At 37.9% G+C, this 20,809-nt stretch overlaps 1 protein-coding gene across 1 annotated transcript; it reads left to right on the top strand.

The window, feature by feature from the left end:
• The first annotated feature begins 3,727 nt into the window (after window positions 1-3,727).
• Window positions 3,728-20,659, top strand: TTPA (alpha tocopherol transfer protein). Its single transcript, XM_027748191.2, has 5 exons — window positions 3,728-3,971; window positions 11,169-11,322; window positions 12,450-12,643; window positions 15,788-15,898; window positions 17,810-20,659. The coding sequence occupies exons 1-5, from the start codon at window positions 3,732-3,734 to the stop codon at window positions 17,987-17,989; spliced, it is 879 nt and encodes a 292-aa protein (XP_027603992.1). The 5' UTR covers window positions 3,728-3,731; the 3' UTR covers window positions 17,990-20,659.
• Window positions 20,660-20,809: the final 150 nt, after the last annotated feature.

Raw genomic sequence — 20,809 nt, 5'->3', positions numbered from 1 at the left:
CACAGCCATGTGACAGAGCTGGGTCTATCAAGTCCTTATTGCTTCCATAATAAGCTCAAACTTCAAGGGGATGTCCATAAATCTGGCAGTAAATAAGCTGATGATTCATACTGTTCCTACAGCAAGACAGCAGGATCAAAGTCTTTCTCCTTCATCACTTGCTCAGTCCTTGAGTTCCTGGCCATGAGTGTTTTTCATTATTTCATCACACACCAAGGATTGCAGTGTCTTACAGAGCAGAGTAAACTAGATTTAATTTGAGATTTGGGCTGTGCTTATACTACACTCCTTTTTTAAAATTATTTTTACACCAAGATGGTTTTGTAAATAGCCTATTGTGCTGTAAAATGAAAGCCAAGTTCTCTGCCATGTACCTACCACCAGCTGTCTGCTGAGATTGCTGAATTATATTATAGAGTAAGACTTTAAAAGGCTATTGCTAAGTCGCTGAGTCACCAATCTTGCCAGACAGTATATTGGAAGCTTTTGGTCTAGCAAAATAGAAAAGGCTTTGACATAGTTTCAAGCAATGCTATCAGCACCAGTGAGTAGACAGACATCAGGAAGGATGGATCACGGAGAAATTCAGACAAAAATCAGAAAATATTTACTGCAACCAGATCAGTTACACTTTAGGGTTTCAGTTGCACTGAAAGGCAACTTCCTCGCTACTATGCTGGGTCATTCCTGCAGGATGGATTCAGAGAAGGATGACAACCATTATACACTCCTTTCAGCTGTACAAAATGGTCAGCCTTCAGATACAGACATGAGTTCTCAGTTCGGTTTTGCTTAGTTTGAAAGATTTCTTTCTTCAACAAAAATATTCCAATTTTGAAGTACTTTACATGAACAGATTCCTATGACAAACTGGGAGTCCTACTGATATGACTCTGTTCTGGATTGCACTGGAAGCTTGCATTTGTATAGGAGTTAGCTTGTGTAGGACTGTTGGTTTGGGGGTTTGGGGTTTTTTTACTTCTACATAATAAATACCAGAGGGATAGGTAATATTTTTTCATGTGCATGCAATTTCCTCTTTTTCTAGTTAATAAACTTTTTTTAGCTCTTACCAAGTATCTATTCACCCTGTAATATGTGATAATCTTGAAGAACAAACAAGTGTATTTTTTTGTTAGAGCAGGGTTATTTTGTTTTACCTGGTGTATGCTTCTTTGAGTAGACAGACAAGAGGAAAGAGCAAGCCATTTGGCACCCCATAAATCAACTGTCCCAATTATTGTCTTGATTTCTTTACTCACGTGTTTGCATTTAAATGTTTTAAATACGTGAATTCTTAGTACAAAAATGAAAGACCTGAAAATTAAACATTCCATGATGGCTTCCTCTGCACAAGTTTCAGCAAGTTAACTAGAACTTAATTTATAGAAATGCTGACTACCTGCTATGACCAGTGGCTGAGATTAACTGTTCAGCATCTCTGCAAGTTAAACTCCCAGTCTTGATCCTAATGAAATTTCTTACCAATGCTAGCTTAAATGCATATGCATGAAAGACAAGGTCCTTCTATTTACCCATAACATTCACAGAAAGAACATACAAATACTACTGTAGGGTTGAAACTCAAAAATCTTTTACAATTTTTATAGTGTCCTGTAAAAGAAAGGGGCACAGGTACATATGTATGTTAATTAGTCTAACATGATTGCCTCCACACCTCTTGAGCACTTGCCACAGAAGACCTGTTAAAATACTATGTGAGTTTTACACAGACATAAAGCTTCTGCTGAAGGACTGGGAATTCCAGCTATCTGCTAAAAGTCTGTTTGTCACAGGAACATCCCAAAAGGGAACATCAAAGAGCTATTGCCACAATTTCAAATCTTTGTTGTAACAGTAATCATCCTGGTCCAAGGACACAAACAAGGCAAAGTTTACAAACAGGAATAATTTATTTAGGCAGAGCTTTTAGACACTTGAGCTCTTATCCAAATATAATTAAACAAAAAGAAGTCTTTGCCTACAAGATTCATCTTGCAACAGGTTTTAATTGCTCTGATGAAGTGTCAAGTATATAACGTATTGGCTCCTATAATAAAATAATTTAAAAAATTTAAAAACCCTTAAATTTACAGATATTTTTGTAACTCAGTCTTGAGGGAAATCACTGAAACTGCTAGTAAAACTAACTTTGTTCATATATGAAGCCAAAATCACAATCCATATTTTGTAGAAGAGCTAGTTAAAAGTTATGAGTTGCTCAGCCGAGGGGTGTAATGAAAAATATCTCTATTTTCCCACACTTTTTTTTTTCACAGACAGAGCACTTAGTTGTAAAAATACAGAGATGGCAAAACTAAGTGCTCGAAAATTGTGAAGTGGTGTTTAAAGGCGCTGTATGACCTTGCTGGAATATCACTTTGTTTATCCTGCCGCCCATGATTGGGTTATATGTTTGCATGCCAATTTTTCCTGCAGAGGCTCTGTCCTGCTCTGTGCTGAAGCAAAAGGGTTGGGTTTTTTAAACCTGCTGTCAGTGTCCCACATTCTGTTCTCTCTGTTTCTTCCTATATTTCCAGCTTGCTTTTTCCTCTTGATCTAGGGAAAGTTCATACTTCCTCCCACATCCTTGCCATTCTACCTGTCTACATCTATACACTGTTGACTGCACACTCACACATTTCCCAGTTTTTATCCTTTCCTTCAACACTTTCCCCCTCCAAGTTTATATTCCCCATTCAGTCCCTCTAGTTTCTGTCTTATTTGTTTTATTTTTTTTTGGCAAAAAAACCCCAGCCCTCCCACTTTCTACCTATGTGCCTTTAGATAGGCAGATTTTTTTTTACATTTGTAAAGCTGAGGAGGATACCTGTAGACATTTCAGCAGTATTTTATAGTCCAAGACATGGTTAGATATGACCAAAATATCAATCAAAAAGTATTAAGTGTAGCTGTAGAAAGCCAGAAAAGGGGAAAGTAATCTGGAACATAGTTCCTTTTACTAGGCCTAAGTATGCCTTATTAGTTGTATGTTAAATGAAATAAGTCTTTTAGCCTCAGTAGGCCAGCAAGATCTCAAAGGACACCTAAATATAGGAAAAGGTTATAATAAAAATATTATTAACAGCAATGAACTCTTCACCTTTGATAAATGAACTCAGTGCTGGGCAGCAAAGTTGGACTAAAGCCAAATTCAATTTCAGCACCCTTTCTCCAGGCAGAGTGGATATATTTCTTTTACTGCATATCCATGGCAAGGATTAGGTGCTCCAAGGCAGTTTTCGGCCAGCACCGATCTCCCGTTTACCCGGCACTTCCCACCTGCAATGAGGTTGCGGCTTTTTACCATATAATATCTAAAGATGGGTTATTTCTGCCTAAAAGGCAGGCCGCCACCCTTAGCGGGTTCCAGGGGTCCGGGATGACCCTCCTGCGGGTGGGCAGCAGCGTCGGGGGGCTCGCAGCGTCGGGGGGCTCCCAGCCCCGTGGGGCCACCCCTCGCCTTCCTCAGGGAGCAGTCACAGCTCGCTTTTAGGGCTGTAAGCGAAAAAGAGGAGATGGGCTTAAAGCGTAAAATTCTAAAAGTTGGTCAAGTTCATAAACGCGGAAAAAAACCCCAACCCCGAAAGACGAGCCGTCGCAGCCGGGCCGGCTGGGAACGCGGCACACCTGCCTGCTCCCTTGCCCTCGGGGCTGGGAGGGCGCTCAGGGGTTAAGCCCATCTGGGGGCGGGGGCAGCCCTGCCGGGCTCCGCCGCGCCGCGGGTCCCAATGGGGCCGGCGGGGCTGAGCGGGCCGTGCCCTCGGAGCGGGGCGATGTTGCAGGGTCCGCCGGGCGCGGGGCACCCCAATGACCTGCCCGACCACGCTCCGTGGGTGCGCAGCGCCGTGGCCGAGCTGCGGCAGAGGGCGGAGGCAGAGCCCGGACAGCGCTGGCTGCAGCCCCTCTCCGATGCCTTCCTGCTGCGGTTCCTGCGCGCCAGAGACTTCCACATGGACCTGGCCTGGAGGGTAAAGAGCAGCGGTGGCCGCCCGCGGAGCGGAGGGGGAGGAGGGGGCGGCGGCATCTCCCGGTGCCTGGGGAGCCCCCGCGGTGGCTGTCACCGGCCTGGCCCGGCCCGGGGACGTGGGAAGCAGCCGGACGGGGGCTATCGCTGGGTGTTGGGTGGGCGAGTGAGCTCTGCCCTTCTGGGTCGGCCGAGGCCAGCGGAGGAGTTTCAGGGTGTAACTTAATTGGTTGTCACGCGTGTCTTTAGCGTGGCACCGAGTGAATGTGCTGTCTCACATTCAGCGTGGCTGGTTCTGTGCAGTGTCGATGAGGTAACATAAAAGTTGTGTTAAGTGTGGTACAGTCACTCCCGTATGCAGTAAGTGCGGTAAGGTTACAGCTCTGGTTAGGAAACAGTATCCTTGAAAGGACGTCCTTGTCATGATTGTCGGGCTCAGGTTACTCGTTACTAGCAGCGATACACTTACTCTGAAAAAAACTACGTGTAAAAACTTCTTTACTCTTGAAGTTTAGTCATTTACACCACTCCTTGCAGGTTTTGGTAAATCATAGTACTTTCCTGGCTCTTTGTATGGCTTTTTGCCACAGTGCATGCATATCTTTAATGTCCAAAGGTACAGATTTTTACCTTTTTTTTTTTTTTTTTAAAGAAAGACTGGCAACCACTAAACCTTTGGAGCAGAAAGTATTTCCAAATCTTCCCAGGGCAAAAGCTGATTCACAGTGTGCCAACTGGAAGCTGTGTTTCCATGGAATTTGATGTTGAGTACATAGCGTTGCCCAAGAGACTTCACCTATTACTTTCTGACTTCTCTGTACTGTAGATTTTCCAAGTTTAGTCACCGTAAGAGAAGATTGTTTGCATACAGATGTATTGCAGGATTGAGGTATCTAAAAAAAAAAAAGAATGTGAAAAACCGAATTGGGCCCTTAATCATAAATAGCTTTAAAAATTAGATTTTTGTTCTTTTCATTTGACTCATGAGATTTGTGTCATAGCTTTAAATTTCCTTCTCAGCAGAAAAACTAGGGAGTCAATTCAGATTCCTTTGGGTGTTTGTGGATCTTACTTTTGCTTGAAGTTCATGAGATTTTTTTATATCAAAACTGTGCACTAACAATTGTAGGACCATGCTTTTTTTTTTTTTCTTTCCCAACAAAAGCCATTTTATGTTCCTATATTCCTTGGTTCCAAAAAGCAGGGCTTAATGAGGACAATATGCACCACTGAATATCCACTCCTAATTGCATTGCAATTGGTAATCCTGTAGACAGGACAGTGAAATTCAGCATTTGGCTCATGCACTTCTGCACTTTGATGTGACTAATTGTGAGGTGCGTTGTAGGTAGGCCTAATATTTAAGAGTCTGGAATCTAAGCTAGATTTAGAGATGGAGTCTATGAAGTAGCAAATTTCCTGTACTCCTCTTGAGAATCCATCCTCTAGACTGGGGACCTGCTTTGAAAAAACTAAGTCTTTTTAGAATCTCTTAATTTTTTTCTGGGTCTCCACAGGCTGCTAAGTTTCTGAATTTCAACCCTTTGTTTGAATTGAGAGATTCTGATGTCCAAACCAACCTGTGTTTAATGTTTCTGTCTAGAATTTCCGTTCTCCACATGCTGTAGCTATTGGTACTTTATGTTCCACATACTAGCTGACACTTTTTTTCTAGAATACTTCTCTTGCAGCGTAGGAGGAATAAAAGAAGCATATCCCCCCCCCCCCCCGCCTTTGCCCAAAGGAATGTGTTTATTGCAATTGGGAGATCAAGGCCCAAGAGAATTATTGTGCAAAAATCTGTGGTGGTCACAAGACATATTCATCTAAACCAAGTGAGACTTCATGCAGAGGTTACATTAGTACTTCATCCTAGACAGAATCCTCCTGCCATCAGTCCAAAGAGTGGCTGTTCCCTCCCATCCTGGTTTGATGTTGCCTCTTTGTTTGGAATTCAGGCCGATACAGTCCCTTTTTGCCCACTAGGCTCCTGTATACCTACTACATAGGACTTGTAGAGCAGCTAAGGGATAATCAAAGTTCATGGCCCTGTCAATGCTGTTAAGCAACGGTTGTCCAGCATCTTGGTACAGACTTACAATTAGCCTTAAATATGAATCAAGAGTCTGTCAACTGACCAGAGTGTTTATTGATGGTTAATAATTGACACAGATTTATCTGATGTCTGTTATCAACATTTGGAAGTGCTTCAGAAAAGAATAATCAGGTAATTATGGCAAGACATTCCATTTATAAATCTTTTATGATGACTCACTGCAACAGCAATCTTTTACATTTTCCAGTGGCAATTCCAGACTTGCTTTTAACTACTGACATATTGATACCTATCATGCTAGAAGAAATAAATTCATACCTGAACATAAATTCATACCTGAGCTGAGCGTTGAGTTAGTTTGTGCAGATACATTTAACTCCCGTACAAACTTGTAAACTAAGAAGAAGAGCCACAGGTCTCTATTAATTGTGCTAAAGCAATGGGTTTATATATCCCTTTTTTAATGTACCAGCTAGATGTGTATGTTTGATTTTATTGTTATCGTCAAAATCACTGTCACTTGGATTCATTAGTGACATGCAAAATCTGGAGAATTAGCATCTTCTTTCCACCATAAATGTTTTTGCCTAGTGCATTTCATTATGTCCTTGCATTACATTCCCCAATTCTTCTATAGGACTGATTCTTAATGACTTGAGGATACTGTCTTTTTCTACTTGAAATGCATTATACTCTGGGGAACAGAATGAAAATCTCTTTATGCAGTAAAAAGGCAACATTGAAACTCTATGCCCAGAGTCTTCATAACATACTTAGCTTTTATGGCACTGAAAACTCTCTAAATATTTAGGATCCTTTTAGGAGTTCTGGTTGATACAAAGCTATATGGCAAGACTTAGGGTTTGCTCTGCATTTGACTTACAGAGGAATCAGGACTTCCTAGTGTGTTGTACTGCAAGTCAGTAACTTACAATGACTGTGCTGTCCAAGAAGGGCTGTTTTTCATAGTTCCAAACATACTGCTGAGTCTCAGGCGTTGTCTCTGAGGATCTTCACATCATTCAAACATAAATACTAAGTTTAAATCAGTTACTTGGCTGCCTTTCTTCCACCAATACCAAGGGATTCCTCAGAAAGGATGGAAGAGCCCTTATTAAGCTCTCTGGGCTGACTGTTGAGGAAGCACAAATCAGTCAGCCAGACTTCCCTTTGCAATAAGCCAAAGATCTCAACTTACGCATGCGCCAGTCTTTTCCCAGTGGCAAAGAGGTAATGCACGTGGAATTGAGAAAGTTCTGTGTCTCTATAAAATTGTTTTCAATTTTTTCTCTGTGTATATTATATGTTTAAATTCTGGGTGTATCTATATACACATATATAGTAAGAAATATAAAATATATATGCACAAAGCTGTGGATGTGTATACATATATATATGTTTATATTCTGAAGTTTAAGCTGTGGTTTTTCCTCCAAAAAATGCCAATAGAAATCCTTTTTTTTGTAAGCATTGTGTGCATTGGACAACTATAGACACAACAGAGGCTTAGTTCTGTCTAGCATCCTTGTTAACATAAATAGTTATTAATCAAGAAAAAATAATTAATTTATACATACAGATGCATTAGTTTCTCCAACAAGTGCATTGTTTTCTGGTTCTTTTACTTCTAAGCAAATTACTAAGTTCACTTTTTTTTTGTAGCACATGAATTTTGGTTTAATTAGTAACTGTATAATCTCTGATGTTCAGAAATCTGGAACTATCCCCAACAGACATCAGGAAAAAATCCTCTTAATTAATGCTTAACTCCAGTCTGGAGTTTTTCATCCAGCTTTACGCATTTATCAAGTTATCTTGCATCTATTTTCAGATGCTGAGCAGATGCTAAGTAGGTTATTCGGTTTGTAAACACATATAATTATACATTGTGATGTTTTCCTTGTGTTGTAAGTACCTAAGCAATTTTTTATGCTAGGTAATGAATGTACTTGTTTTTCCTGACAGTAGATTTTTCTATTTATATCCAGACTGTTTATTATACAGAACATTTATGTTTTTCTTGATGTCTTTACTGAAAAAAAATAGTATTTTTGAAAGATTTTGCATTAATTTTTGTGTTTGAATAGTATGAGACTAGAAAACCTGTAAGTACCCACTGCTAGCTTTTTAATTCTGTTACATGTTTAAGGATTACTCATTTAAGTAACTGTGTGTGATCTGAGTATGTCCAGCTCCTAAAAATAGGATTGTTTACGTAAATAAAAATTTACAGAACTTCTCCAAAACTTGTAGATGCTGTGGAAGATTATCTAATACTAACCTTTACTTCAGTTCTAAATCATTTCAGGTAATTAGATTAGGTTTTCAAAATCTGAGAACTCTTCAGCACTTCTTGATTTTTTGTCCAAGTGAAATATGTTTGAAGCTTAGCCATGTTATATGTCTGAAAGATGCACCACTTGCTCATGTCATGGAAAGTGTCAGATCAGAAGTATTCCAACTATATATTTACTCCTTAGTGGATGTGCCAGTAGGTAAATTATATCTTCTGTATGATCTCTAGTGTGCCACAAGCTGCAAACACTACTTTCTTTCTTCAAAGGTCCAGAACTTAAATCCTTTTTGTTTCCAACTTGGAAAATGTAAATATTCCCAAAAATGAGAAGCTAACTGTACTGACAAGATGGGATTATTTAAGGTATTAAATGAATGTATCATTTTTATTCTCATCTGAGTTTAGCAGGCAGCTCTTCGAAGAGGTATTTAAAATATGTAATTAAAGTACGTAATTGTTATTTGGTTCATTAAGTTGTCATACCAAAGATTTTAGAAGAAAAGTGAGAAATGACAGATGTTTGCCTAGCTGTTTTGTATTGTTGCTTTTGTATTTTGCTGCTTTTAAAAAGTGTCTATTTTGGAGAGGGCAAGGACAAGAACGTATGTTGACAGTGTTGTCTGTTTGGCACAAAGTGGCTGGAATTGCTCAAACAGTGTCCTTTGTAGAGAGTCATGCACTAGAAGAGTGAGACAATCAGAGTACCTCATCAGGCCTATTTTTGCAATTATAGTGAATTTCCCTTCCACAAATTAACTTACTTTCCCTACTCCCCCCTTCCCTTGCCTTTTTCCTTTGCTCGTTAGTTTTTGATTTGGCCTAGTCTAGAACTGATTTTATGTAGCCAAAAGGCTTCTAGTAAAATTCTCATAATGATTAAATATTTCTTTCTGTGATGTATGATTTAGGATGAGGCTTTTAACCACTTTTTCATTGCCAAATCAAGTGAGATATTAGCATGGCGGATTAACTTTTTAATTTTTTTTGTACCTAAATACATATTTATAGGTGCTATTTCCATAAAGGATATAGCTAATTTCTGATCAGTATATCATGTGTTTGTAAGTGCTGAAAAACAATAACATTTTGGAAATAGTTTCCTCATGATAATTCATTTGAGAGACCTTCAAAATCATTCAAGACCTCAATCTGAGCAGAAGAAAAGGTATGTTTTATGTAAAATGATACAAGAAGCTTGAAAGTAGAGGAAAGGGTAAGAAATAAGACTAATTAGCTGACATGCTATGAGGTACAGGATGGTGAATCTCAGGTCTCCCTCTAAGAGCCTGTAGGTAACCATCGGCATAGCTGATGCTGTGATTTTCCAAGGGATGAAGTCAATTCTACTGAAGTTCCTTCTGACCATTCTTCCAATGAAATGCTGAAGAAAATTATACTTGCATAGATACGAGAAATTTGTAATTTATTTATGGTTATGTTCTATTAGTTTTAGCTGACAGCTCTTTTAACTGTAATGTTTCTACTGCAAAATATGGAGTAATTGATAACAGAATAAAAATTAGTTGTTGTTAATACTAATTAACAGAAACACAAGACTGTTGATTGCTGCTCTCAGTGGCTACCTTTAAGATTTAAACCTACATTTCAGTTTGTTTTGAAATGAGCTGCTGAAAAATTCTGATTCTCTTAGCTCCTTTGAAACTCTTGGATTAAAACTCTAAGCTGTAGCTATAGAGGAAATTAATTCAAAATCTAGATTATTTGCTATCCTTCTGCCCTCCAAATTCAATGCTAGAGAACTTAGCATGGGTGACAGAGTAGGCAAAATTTGGTTGATGAACTGAGAGGAAACTTTTCAAAAGACAGTCTTGCATAGCTTCCTACTTACATAAGCAAAATATTCTAAATAAATTTTAGTTGCAGGGCAGAGCAGTTCCTTTTCCCCACCACCATTTAATTAATATTAAAGGAAAAACAGTAATTAGATTTGGAAATTAGAACTACTGCATCACCAACTTAGTTTTTCATGATCCATCTCTAAGATGACCTTTCACAGAGCTGCCTGTAATTCCTCTTCATAGATGTCACCTCACAAAGGAAAGCCTTTAATTGCCTCTTCCTTGGGGTTAGGCCATTGCCTTTCAACACACAGCTCTTCCTGTGCCTTGGAAATACTAGTTATGATGCTGCCTTCCAGCCTTAGAAACTAGGGTGATAATGTCCCTGATAACAGACAGGATCTCTGTTTTAGCCAAACAGGTTCTCATTATTTCCACTCTGTGGGAGGGAAATTGTGTCATGTGTAATGGACCCATTACTTTGTTATATTCTGCCATTTCAGAGGGGTAGGAGGGACTTCAAAAATGTTTTCGGATATACTAATGATTATACTTGTTTCAAATAGTAAACTAGAATTATTGATGACTGTGTGTACAAAATAAGGGAGGATGGGGAGGAAGGGAGAGGGTACATGCATGAAGAAGAATGTTCCTCTGTAAAAGTTTTGAACATTTAAATTCAAAAAATGCTGGATGAATCCGATGCAGTGTCAAACTGAATAGCCCTAAAGGTAACCTGAGTGAGAAAACTGCAAGTTAGGTGCATTTTACATAGAAACTACAGGCTTATTGTACATCCAGTTTTCTTTTCTGATGCAAAATGACAACTGCAGTCCATTAACAACTTGACAGGGTTCTAAATTCAACCACTTATTTGATCCAGTATAGCAACATTCTGTTTCTAGGACTGATTTGCTTAAATCGTACAATGAAATTATAGCCAGTGTAAAGAGTTAAACCTGACTGTGACCACCTGTGGAAAACATTTTTAACTGTGCTCATCATACAATAGCTGATGCTTACCTGACATCCACCTTTATTTATTTCCAGTTATTGAAGAATTATCAGAAGTGGAGAATTGAATGCCCAGAAATAAGTGCAGATTTACAACCATCTTCTGTTCTTGGTCTTTTGCAAGCTGGCTATCATGGAGTCCTTAGATCAAGAGACCCACATGGAAGCAAAGTTCTAATATACAGAATAGGTGAGTGACAAAATTAGCTGGAACTGTTTCACACTCAGCTCTGGCATTGGTATTTTTTGTTTGTTTTGTGGGTTTTGTTTGTGTGCTTGCTTTGTGGGGTTTTTGTAGAGTTTTTTTGTGGTTTGGGTTTTTTTCTTTTGGTTTGGTTTAGTTTTTTTTTATATCATCACAATTTCTGCAGCAAATCAAAAATATTTTATGGTTACAACAACAGCTGTTGATAAAATCAGATAATATCACAATGTCTTAACCAGACAGGCAACATATTGATTTTCTCTGTTAGAAATACCATTACATTAATATAAAGGTGAGTTACTGAGCTGTAAGGGTTACATCGTTTTACTTATAATACTGGTATGGCTAAAGTTGTACAATTCCTAAAGGAGAACCTAATTTCCTTCTTAGTGGAATTCTTGTCAATATCCAAAGAAGTCTTAAAGCTTAAAACTTGTAAGATTATGTGGTTATTTGGGTCTGAGTGTCTCAACAATTATTTGTGTTCATGTAAATTTTCAAAGCCATGGGCTAAGACTGTGGTACTGGTGCAGATGCAGCACAGAAAGGCGAGAACAGAAAAAAGAAGGTGTATACCTAGTCATGTATCAGTGCTCTGTTTAGGTCTGGATGAGCAGTTCGCCAGGTTTTCAGTGTTTATTTGTAGCCAAAGAGCCTTATCTAACAACACTTAGAAAATGTTTGAAGCACTCCCAGAAGTTTTTTTAAAACAGACATAGTTATGAATATGATATAGTTATATGAATCAATTGGATATAATATAGTTATATGAATCAATTGGATTTGATGACCTGCACTCTCAACTAGCATGACTGAGCTGTTCCTGTCAAAACCTTGCACTGGAGACTGGAGCCATAGGTGGAACATACTACATTAGGTGATATCTATAACCATTTACCATTAAGTGATATCATCTACAAAAAAGCATAAAAGATCAGTGACAGAGCAGGCACACAAAGTAACTTAAGTACTGCAAATCAGTTTATTTCAGGACGTTTAATATTGCCATTTAGTCCCTGTTCCCAAGACACACACTAGAAGCAGCAGCAAGCAAAACTACAGGTATATGGGGTATTCTCATGGTAACGCAGAGTAATCTATATACTCTTCAGGACAATGGGATCCCAATTTATTTACTGCATACGATGTGTTTCGTGTAAGTCTCATCACATCCGAACTCATCGTAAAGGAGATTGAGACTCAGCGGAATGGAGTCAAGGCTATCTTTGATCTTCAGGGCTGGCGATTTGCTCATGCATTTCAAATCAGTCCAGCAGTGGCCAAGAAAATCGCTGCTGTTCTCACAGTAAGTACGACATACTGTTTTATGCAGCTTCATTGCTATAACTTCCAATATTTCCTTTGTTCTAAGCTACAGTAAATTTTCATTCTGTAGGCCTTCTCAGTCTGTGCAGCTTTAAAGAACTAAATCCTAAACTCATTAATAGGCACAGATTGTGCTTGATTTTACTTAAAGTGTGTTCTTCGATAGCAGTAAATGCCCTGCAACTTCTGATATTTTATAAGAACTCCACTGACCTGTTACAACACAAGATTTTCATGACTGTAAGAGCAGACAGTTTTAGAAGGGACACACATCTCTTCCACTTCTTTGAGCATTAACTCAACATTCAAAGCTTTTATTTCTGAGACTCAGAGAATATAATAAATGGCATGCATTGAGAAGTTAAGAGCAAGGCATTACTAGCTCGTTAACAGTATGAATGATGCTATACAATCTTCCATCTGCTACCAACAGAATGTATGGTGTTTATGTTCTGTTTGCTTTTTGCCCCCAGCATGAGAATTATTTTGTGCAAATCATTGCTTCCTCACCTCCTAGTTTTCATAAAACTTCTAGGGACTTTAATTTCTTCAAGGCTTATGCCTTTCTGCCAAATTGAGCTGAATTTTGCCTCTGGATTTGTGAGGAAAAAAAAGAATGAAAGAAAAAAGAGAGGGACAGAGAATTGGCTAGCAAACTACAGTGTAGTTTTATAATCCCATTTTCCTTTAGAAGTTAGGTTGAAAGTCAGAAATAATAAAACTGTTAGCCTGTAATGTGGAAATGAGCCTGGGAGATAATCTCTTGCTCTGATTTGGTAAGGTTCATATCTGAGGTTAAATCAAAGCTTAGTCATTGAACTAATATCATCAAAATTTCAGCTGTTCTTCCTTTTTGGTATCTACTGTAAAACTGTAGTGAAACCATGAGGTATTCAAAACTTTTCACATCTGGAATAAGAACTCTTGGTGTTATACAATCTCATGAAAACAAGACTAGTTAGAGTGTTTCAGATGATTTCTAGGGTAGTAAAAAAATTGCTAGTAATTTTTTTTAACCTTGAAATAGAGCAGAAAGGAAGTAGAATAGGATTTTCAAGTACATCTAAATATTTCAATCCATTATCTCAAAGCAGGAAATTCTTTGAATGTGATGTTTCCATCTTGAACTATTTCAGATTCATTGCATGTCTTTCAAGCTTCTAAATGTTTATTACAGCTATTGAAAAAAATAATCAAAACTTGTGTGTTTCCAGTGTTCTTTTCTAAGATGAGAAAGAATTTTAACTCTTTCTTCTTTTTCTTTTTTTTTTTCCTGATTTCTTTCATCACTTTAACGGGATTCATATATTTCACCCAGAGATTGTCTTAGAGTTATTCAATATCATAGATTCATAGAATCATAGAATATGCGGAGTTGGAAGTGACTCATCAGGATCATCGAGTCCAACTCCTGGCCCTGCACAGGACACCACAAGAATCACACTACAGGCCTGAGAACGTTATCCAAGCATTTATTGAACTCAGACAGGCTTGGTGCTGTGACCACTTCCCTGGGGAGCCTGTTCCAGTGCCCAACCACCCTCTGGGTGAAAAACCTCTTCAATATCTAAACTAAACGTCCCCTGACACAGCTTCATGCCACTTCTATGAGTACTGTCACTGGTCACCAGAGAGAAGAGATCTGTGCCTGTCCCTCTTCTTCCCCTCACAAGGAAGTTGTAACTGCAATGTCTCCCCTCAGTTCTCCTCCAGACTGAACAGACCAAGCGACCTCAGCCCAGCTGCTTCCCATATGGCTTCTCTTCAAGGCCCTTCACCATCTTCATTGTCCTCCTTTGTATGCTCTCTAATAGCTTTATGTTGTGGTGCCCAAAACTGCACACGGGACTCAAGGTGAGGCCGCAGCAGTGCAGGTTAGAGCAGGACAATCACATCCTTTGACTGGCTGGTGATGCTGTGCTTAATGCACCCCAGCAAATGCTTAATGCACCCCAGAATATTCTTACAAGTAAACAAGAAACCTTGGTTTTTAACCCTATGTTTTACTTAAGAAATGTGTCTTGCAAATGACTATCCTGCATTAAGAAACAGAAGCTAGTAGAAAGGAAATATGTATTAAGGAATGGAAAGCATAGTAAGAATAATAAGTGACATTATCTTGAAAAGTCTATTACCCCAGTTGAAACAAAATTGTTTTGTGAAAAACATGATAGTAGACTTTAGGTATATGATAACACATAATAAGAGGAAGTAAACCTATAATCAGATAGTTTTTAGGTCTTTATCATACATTAAAATCTAAAAGGAGTGGCACTTAAGAAACGTGTTGGGTTTGAATTTTTTCATCTTTCGAACTACAGTACCATAAATGTTTGTGAGAAATACGATTTTTATAAGTGGAAAATGTCTCATTGCAGAGGCAGTATCAGGTGAGATATGAATGGAAACTGTACTTTCCCCATTGCACAATGCTGGTTTTGAGCACTGGCATATTTTCTTTTAAATTTCAAATATCTGGGACTTTTCAATGAATCTTGAATGCAAGTAGAACTATTTCATATTATAAAGAGTTTATAACAGGTAATTTTTTTTAAATTTTCATTACAACAAATTTTATCGTAAAGCTGAACTTCTGACTTGGCCAAATTCCGAGTAATTTCAAGGCTTGTCTCTAAATTATAAATATAATTTATTTAAATTCAAGTTAGTATCTTCAATAGTTTATATTTATATATATTTACATATTATCCTGCAGGCTGTGAGTTGCCAATAAAAGCACATGCCTCGATACCTTTTTTGTAAATTAGCAGCAGAATCTCTGTTGTGAAGAATTGTACCTTAGAGGAAAGGCTGAGCACAAGGTTTGTGTACAATATTTATGTGCAGTTTGGTGGCAGTTTTCTTTTTTGTTTTTCTGTTTGTTTGTTCTAATAATCAACCTCTCCTCTTACTGATTTTTTTTTTCTTTCTAATGGGAGGAACAAGATATGATTTTTTTAAATGTTGTTGTAGCAGTGTAAATTAAGAACACTCCAAAATGGAGGAATTGGCAAGATCAGGAGGAATAGTTTAACCTATAGACTAGGCAGGTCTTGTCCTTAGCAATAGAATCATTACAATAATATTTTCTTTTTCTTATGCTGTTTTTCATGTATTTTGACAGGATTCCTTTCCACTAAAAGTTCGAGGTATCCACTTGATTAATGAGCCTTTATTCTTCCACCCAGTCTTCGCTCTAATTAAGCCTTTTCTCACTGAAAAAATAAAGCAACGGGTGAGTGCACTCAAATATTTCTTTCTGTCACAAAACCCTTATATGACAATCTGTAGCACTTCCCTTAGTATCTGTCACTCTTGAGCTTTGAAGAGCATAAATCATATTTGTTTGTTAGTGCCATACTGGTCACCAGAATCTAATTGTAAAGCATTTGCAGTTATCAATAACATGAGAGTTGCAAGTGGTGCTGTTACCACCACTCTAAAGATAAATACCACTGTGACACAGAGAGGTTTAATAATTTGCTTGAGGTTACAAAGCAATTATTCTGCAGAACTAGAAAGAAATAGGTCTTGGATCTCCCAGTACTCTGTCTGTAAATGACAGAGAAAAAATATCACTGAACAGTGATGTTATGCTCCAAGCTGTGCGGAATTAGTAGAAGACAACTATCTAGCTCTGAAAGACCCCCAGAGGCATTTATGCATCAAAAATAGGTCAGACTTAAGTTTGAAGTTTTTTTCCAAATATCTTCTTAGTTGTTTTGAATAGTTTTGCAGTTATAAATCTGCAAATTTATATTTGTATTTGGATGCAAAAGCATGCCAAGAATTCTGGTTTATTGTAGCATGGAAAGAATATTGGACTTTTCAGCTGGCATAAAAGTGAAGTGTTGACAGCAGGACTAAGGTACAAAATAAGCACCCCTGTCTATTGTTACTCCCATTCTGAAGCCTCCTTTTCTCAGCACATGGGTCTTGTACGTTTACAATAGCCACTGCATTCCAGGACAGTAGACACAGATCTTTCTGGTCACTGTTAGCTGTAATTTGCCCCTTTTCCTAGCATGTGTGTTGCTATGAGAAAGAGGAAGCCTTGTGCAGTCCCTCACTCTCAAAAGATGATAGAAAGAGGGAGTATGCTTCAGCAACCTGAAGCCCTGGTCCTCCTTTTCTCACATTAACACCTGTGAAAAAAGCCCATGTCACCTGATCCAGTTTTGGGCTAGAACTTTAAAAATGGAAAATAGGGCAGATGGACACTAGAGGCCTAACCCAAAACAAACTTGGTATCCTAGTTCATTGAGTGGAACAGAAGCAGCTTGTTTGTCTCTTAGCTTAGGATTACAGGTATGATCTGAAAAAAAACAACCCAAAACAACCCAACTCTACGGGCCAGTTCCCCATACCTTTACAGAAATAATTACTATTCACTCACTTATCTTACTTCCTGATGAGGAAGTGTTAGAGAAAAGACAGCCAACTTGCTTTTGAGTGTATATCCTTATTGTCTTTGCATAATAATAATTGCAGAAAATTCTTGTCAAGTGTTAATAAAAGGCCTATAATGAGAAGAAACAAAACTACGATGTTATGAGGGTTAAAGTGGTGGAGTAGCCCAGGATCTAATTTCAGTTGGTACTGAAACATAAGGACTAAGATATAAATTCTTCTGAATATCTTTCTTGACACATGCCTGAACCTACATACTACATAATGTTGTTTTTAAACACATGTGGCAGGATCAGATAGTGTTGGCTAGGAGCCAGACAGTATCCTTTTCTTGGAAATGACTGAAAGGCAAGCACGTGACTAAACCAATTTCCAGTCCTCCCACGGTTCAGCCTTTGGGATGTCGTGTGTACGTTTGTCAGTGTTGCTAAACCAGTCTGGAAAAAGTGTGTAGTTAGTTTTGGCTCCTGTGCTCACAGCTACATAAAACGCAGTTCTTAGGTTGTAGTTTATCCTTCAGCAATCTTCAGATACTGAGCAGACAAAGTTTGAGCACCCATGGGAAACTCACAAAGTATTTCCTTAATTTTTTAGGGAGCTAATTATGAACAAGTACACTTGTTAAGTCAAACCAAGCTGGTGGCTTCAGCTCTTGAAGAGAATTTGTTTGCTGCCTGTTTTCACTCAGTACTCTAGCATTCATACCCAAGTAAATGCTTTTCATATTTTGTTTTAGGTGTATATGCATGGAAATAACTACATGCAGAGTCTGACTGAACACTTCCCCATCAGCATTCTCCCACTGGAATATGGGGGGGAGGAAGTCTCCTTTGAAGAGCTGGCTAAAGAATGGACTGACTTTATAATGGCATCTGCAGATTATCTTCAGAGCATTTCTCTGGTTGCACAGGAATAACCTTATTGCAGTATTATATCAATTCTTAAACAGTGAAAACGGAAATAAGTTTAATATGAAAACATTAATTTGAACTTGAAATTATTGCGAATGAAACCAGTGTATCTTTGCAGGGCACTGAATTTTACATTGGCTGCACTTTATACTAACTGGAGTCTATCAGTATGTGTGTCTGAAGAGATTAATGAATTCTACATATTCGTAGTGCTATTTGTAATTGATTAACTTGTATGCCAGAAAGTTGAAGAATGCACTGGATATCAGACTGATACTGGTCCTGTTAAGTCTTTGGAGATAATTCATTTGAAATAATGCAGTCCAGAACCTTACACTTAGCTCTTGTATCTTGGCTTGTCAAGACAACAGGATATAAAAAAAAGAACGGAATGTGGCTAGGGTAGAGTAGTTTGTTGCAGAAGCATGACTACAGGGCTAATTTACAAGGAGAGAAGAGGCTGCTTTTTGGATTGATTCTCAGGGAAAAAGGCTATTTTGTTAGTTTGTGTCAAATTGAAAATTAGTTAGCAATAGTAAGACATTTGTGTTAATCTTTGTGCTGCTTGTGCAACTTCCCCTTTTGTGCTAATTAACACAGTATCTTCCAGTTTTATAAAGGAAGCTGGGGAAAACACCATGTACCTATTCTTCAAATGACATATGAATCAGGAGGAGGAACTGGTAAGAGAGCCCAAACAAACTTGAAAATTCTTATTTTCTTTCTTCAAATTGATGTTGTGTATGGACAACTATAAGCAACTCAGATTACCACCTTTAATTCTTACTGTAGAGGACTACAAAGGGCAAGAGCTTTCAGCTTGTTTGCATTATCTGTTTCAGAAAGTGAAATAGGATTTTCTTTGCGGATCTGAAGTTTAGAAATACTTGCTACATAGTTTAAGGGTGCTTTGAGGTCATTGAACCTCAGCATAGAAGATGCTGGATGTCTTTATTTTCAGAACAGTAATTGACAACTTGCCATTCTATTTGCTGTTAGGCACTGAAAGAAATTATTTTTAATTTCTGCTAAGCCTTCTTTATTTCTGTAGGGGTAATGAAAAAAAATCTCTATATACTTACTGGAAACCTGTTTCTGTTTTGTTTTGCTTTTCTAAGTGGCATTATTGAGATATGAACACTATATATGTAAAAGCTTTCACTCGCATTACATAGCAGCATCATCCTGCAATCCCCAGTATCTAATGATCTAAAGTATTATTTTACTTTTCACTCAGCTTTTTCTTAAAATCGCTGTTAGTACAACAACTGCTGGAGTCCATTTACCCAGTTTTTAACTTTGTTTTGTAATAAGCCAAGAAATCTTTGCATAAGCAGTATATACTTAAGCATTCCATATGAGTCTTCATATAAATGAATCTGTAACAAATGCTTTGTTTCTCAGGTAGCTATAAATGATAGCTTCAGTTATTTTGGAATCTTTAGGACATTGGGATGCTATATGTATATGCTTAAGGGAGAGAAATTATACTATCCTATTAAGTCAGAAATGTCTTATTTTACATTATGACTAGTACTGCATTATTGTGAAAGTCATTGGAAGCTATTCTTTATTAGCTAGAGGAATATCTATGAAAGACATTAGAGCACTTGTTGGTTGTAGTTTCTTCTGCTGTGGTAAGGTGCCAGAAATTCTTAAAAAACTGACAAAGCTGCTTACGTTTTTTTTTTCTTCCAATTCTCTGATTTTCTCAAGTATGTTTTTCATTCTCCTCTTTCATGGTATATTTGACATGGAGCCTAAATTTAAATAAATCTTTTCCAGATACTTTTTCATAGGATCATATATTTTATATATCTTTTTTTTTTTCTCAGATTGAACTATTTTGTGATAAAAAATCTCCTTAAATAGAGGAGTTTGGTCAACTGCTAATTCTTCTTCTTTATAGGAAAATAAACTGAGTAGTCAGGCACCTGGCAATTGTTAAGTGTGTATCTGAAGTTCCAAATCATTTACCAACTGGAGAACCGAAGCTATTACCCTAATTCTGCAGTCCTTCAATTTTAATCCTTGAGTGTAAACTGCACAAAGGAATGAGCTGTGTTTCAATGAACAGGAAAATTTAAACTTTTCCCATGAAACCAATCTCCAATTTTTGCTGGTTTCTGTAGCAGAGACCTCATTTGATTGCATATGTATATGCCCATGCATATGTAGTTGTTTTTTAGGTTTTTATAATCTTTATTTGGACTACACCAGCTCTGTGGACATAAAGTCCTAAATGTCTTCAAAAATATCCTGAATCTCTTATTAAGTGGTAGCATGTTTGCATAACACAACAGTTAAAGCGCTGAATGCAGTTACTTTTTCATAAACTTAATTATTTTTTAATGTTTACATATTATATAGAAGGTGGGAACTCTAATTGTACTTGCTGCTAATAGTAATGACACAAGATAATTGTAACATTTGCATAATACATGGAGGAGGTATTAGTATGATAGGTGGTGATGTGGCAGTTTTGAGCATCAGTCAAAAAACAAAGTGCGTTATTCTTCAAATACATCAGAAGTGCCTCTAAAAAAAGAAAGTTCCTGTTAAACAATGCAAATGTAATTTACTACTGACTGTTAGCACAATGTCATGCACAATGTTTTTTAATAATTTTTTTACATATCGGCGCCATTTTAATTAATAAACAAATTCCGGTCGAACTCTCCTCGTCTGTCACTGTTTGGCGGTACAAGCGTCCCTTTCCCGGGGCGCAGACAAGGAAAAGGCCGCGGGCAGGACCGAGGGCATCCCTTGGCGCCGCACACGTCGGCGGGGCGGGGCGGGGCGGGGCGGGGCGGCTCTCCGGGACT

The sequence above is a fragment of the Pipra filicauda genome, unplaced genomic scaffold, assembly GCF_003945595.2.
Source record: "Pipra filicauda isolate LSUMZ 115617 unplaced genomic scaffold, ASM394559v2 scaffold138_size1969278_pilon, whole genome shotgun sequence".
In the NCBI taxonomy this organism is placed as follows: domain Eukaryota; kingdom Metazoa; phylum Chordata; class Aves; order Passeriformes; family Pipridae; genus Pipra; species Pipra filicauda.
Note: the sequence above shows the minus strand (reverse complement) of the source record. Positions and strands in the feature narration are given on the sequence as shown.

Coding starts and splice junctions, on each gene's coding strand:
- TTPA (XM_027748191.2), top strand. CDS start 3,732: ATGGGGCCGGCGGGGCTGAGCGGGCCGTGCCCTCGGAGCGGGGCGATG. Junction 3,972..11,168: donor ACATGGACCTGGCCTGGAGG/GTAAAGAGCAGC, acceptor ATTTATTTCCAG/TTATTGAAGAATTATCAGAA. Junction 12,644..15,787: donor AAATCGCTGCTGTTCTCACA/GTAAGTACGACA, acceptor GTATTTTGACAG/GATTCCTTTCCACTAAAAGT.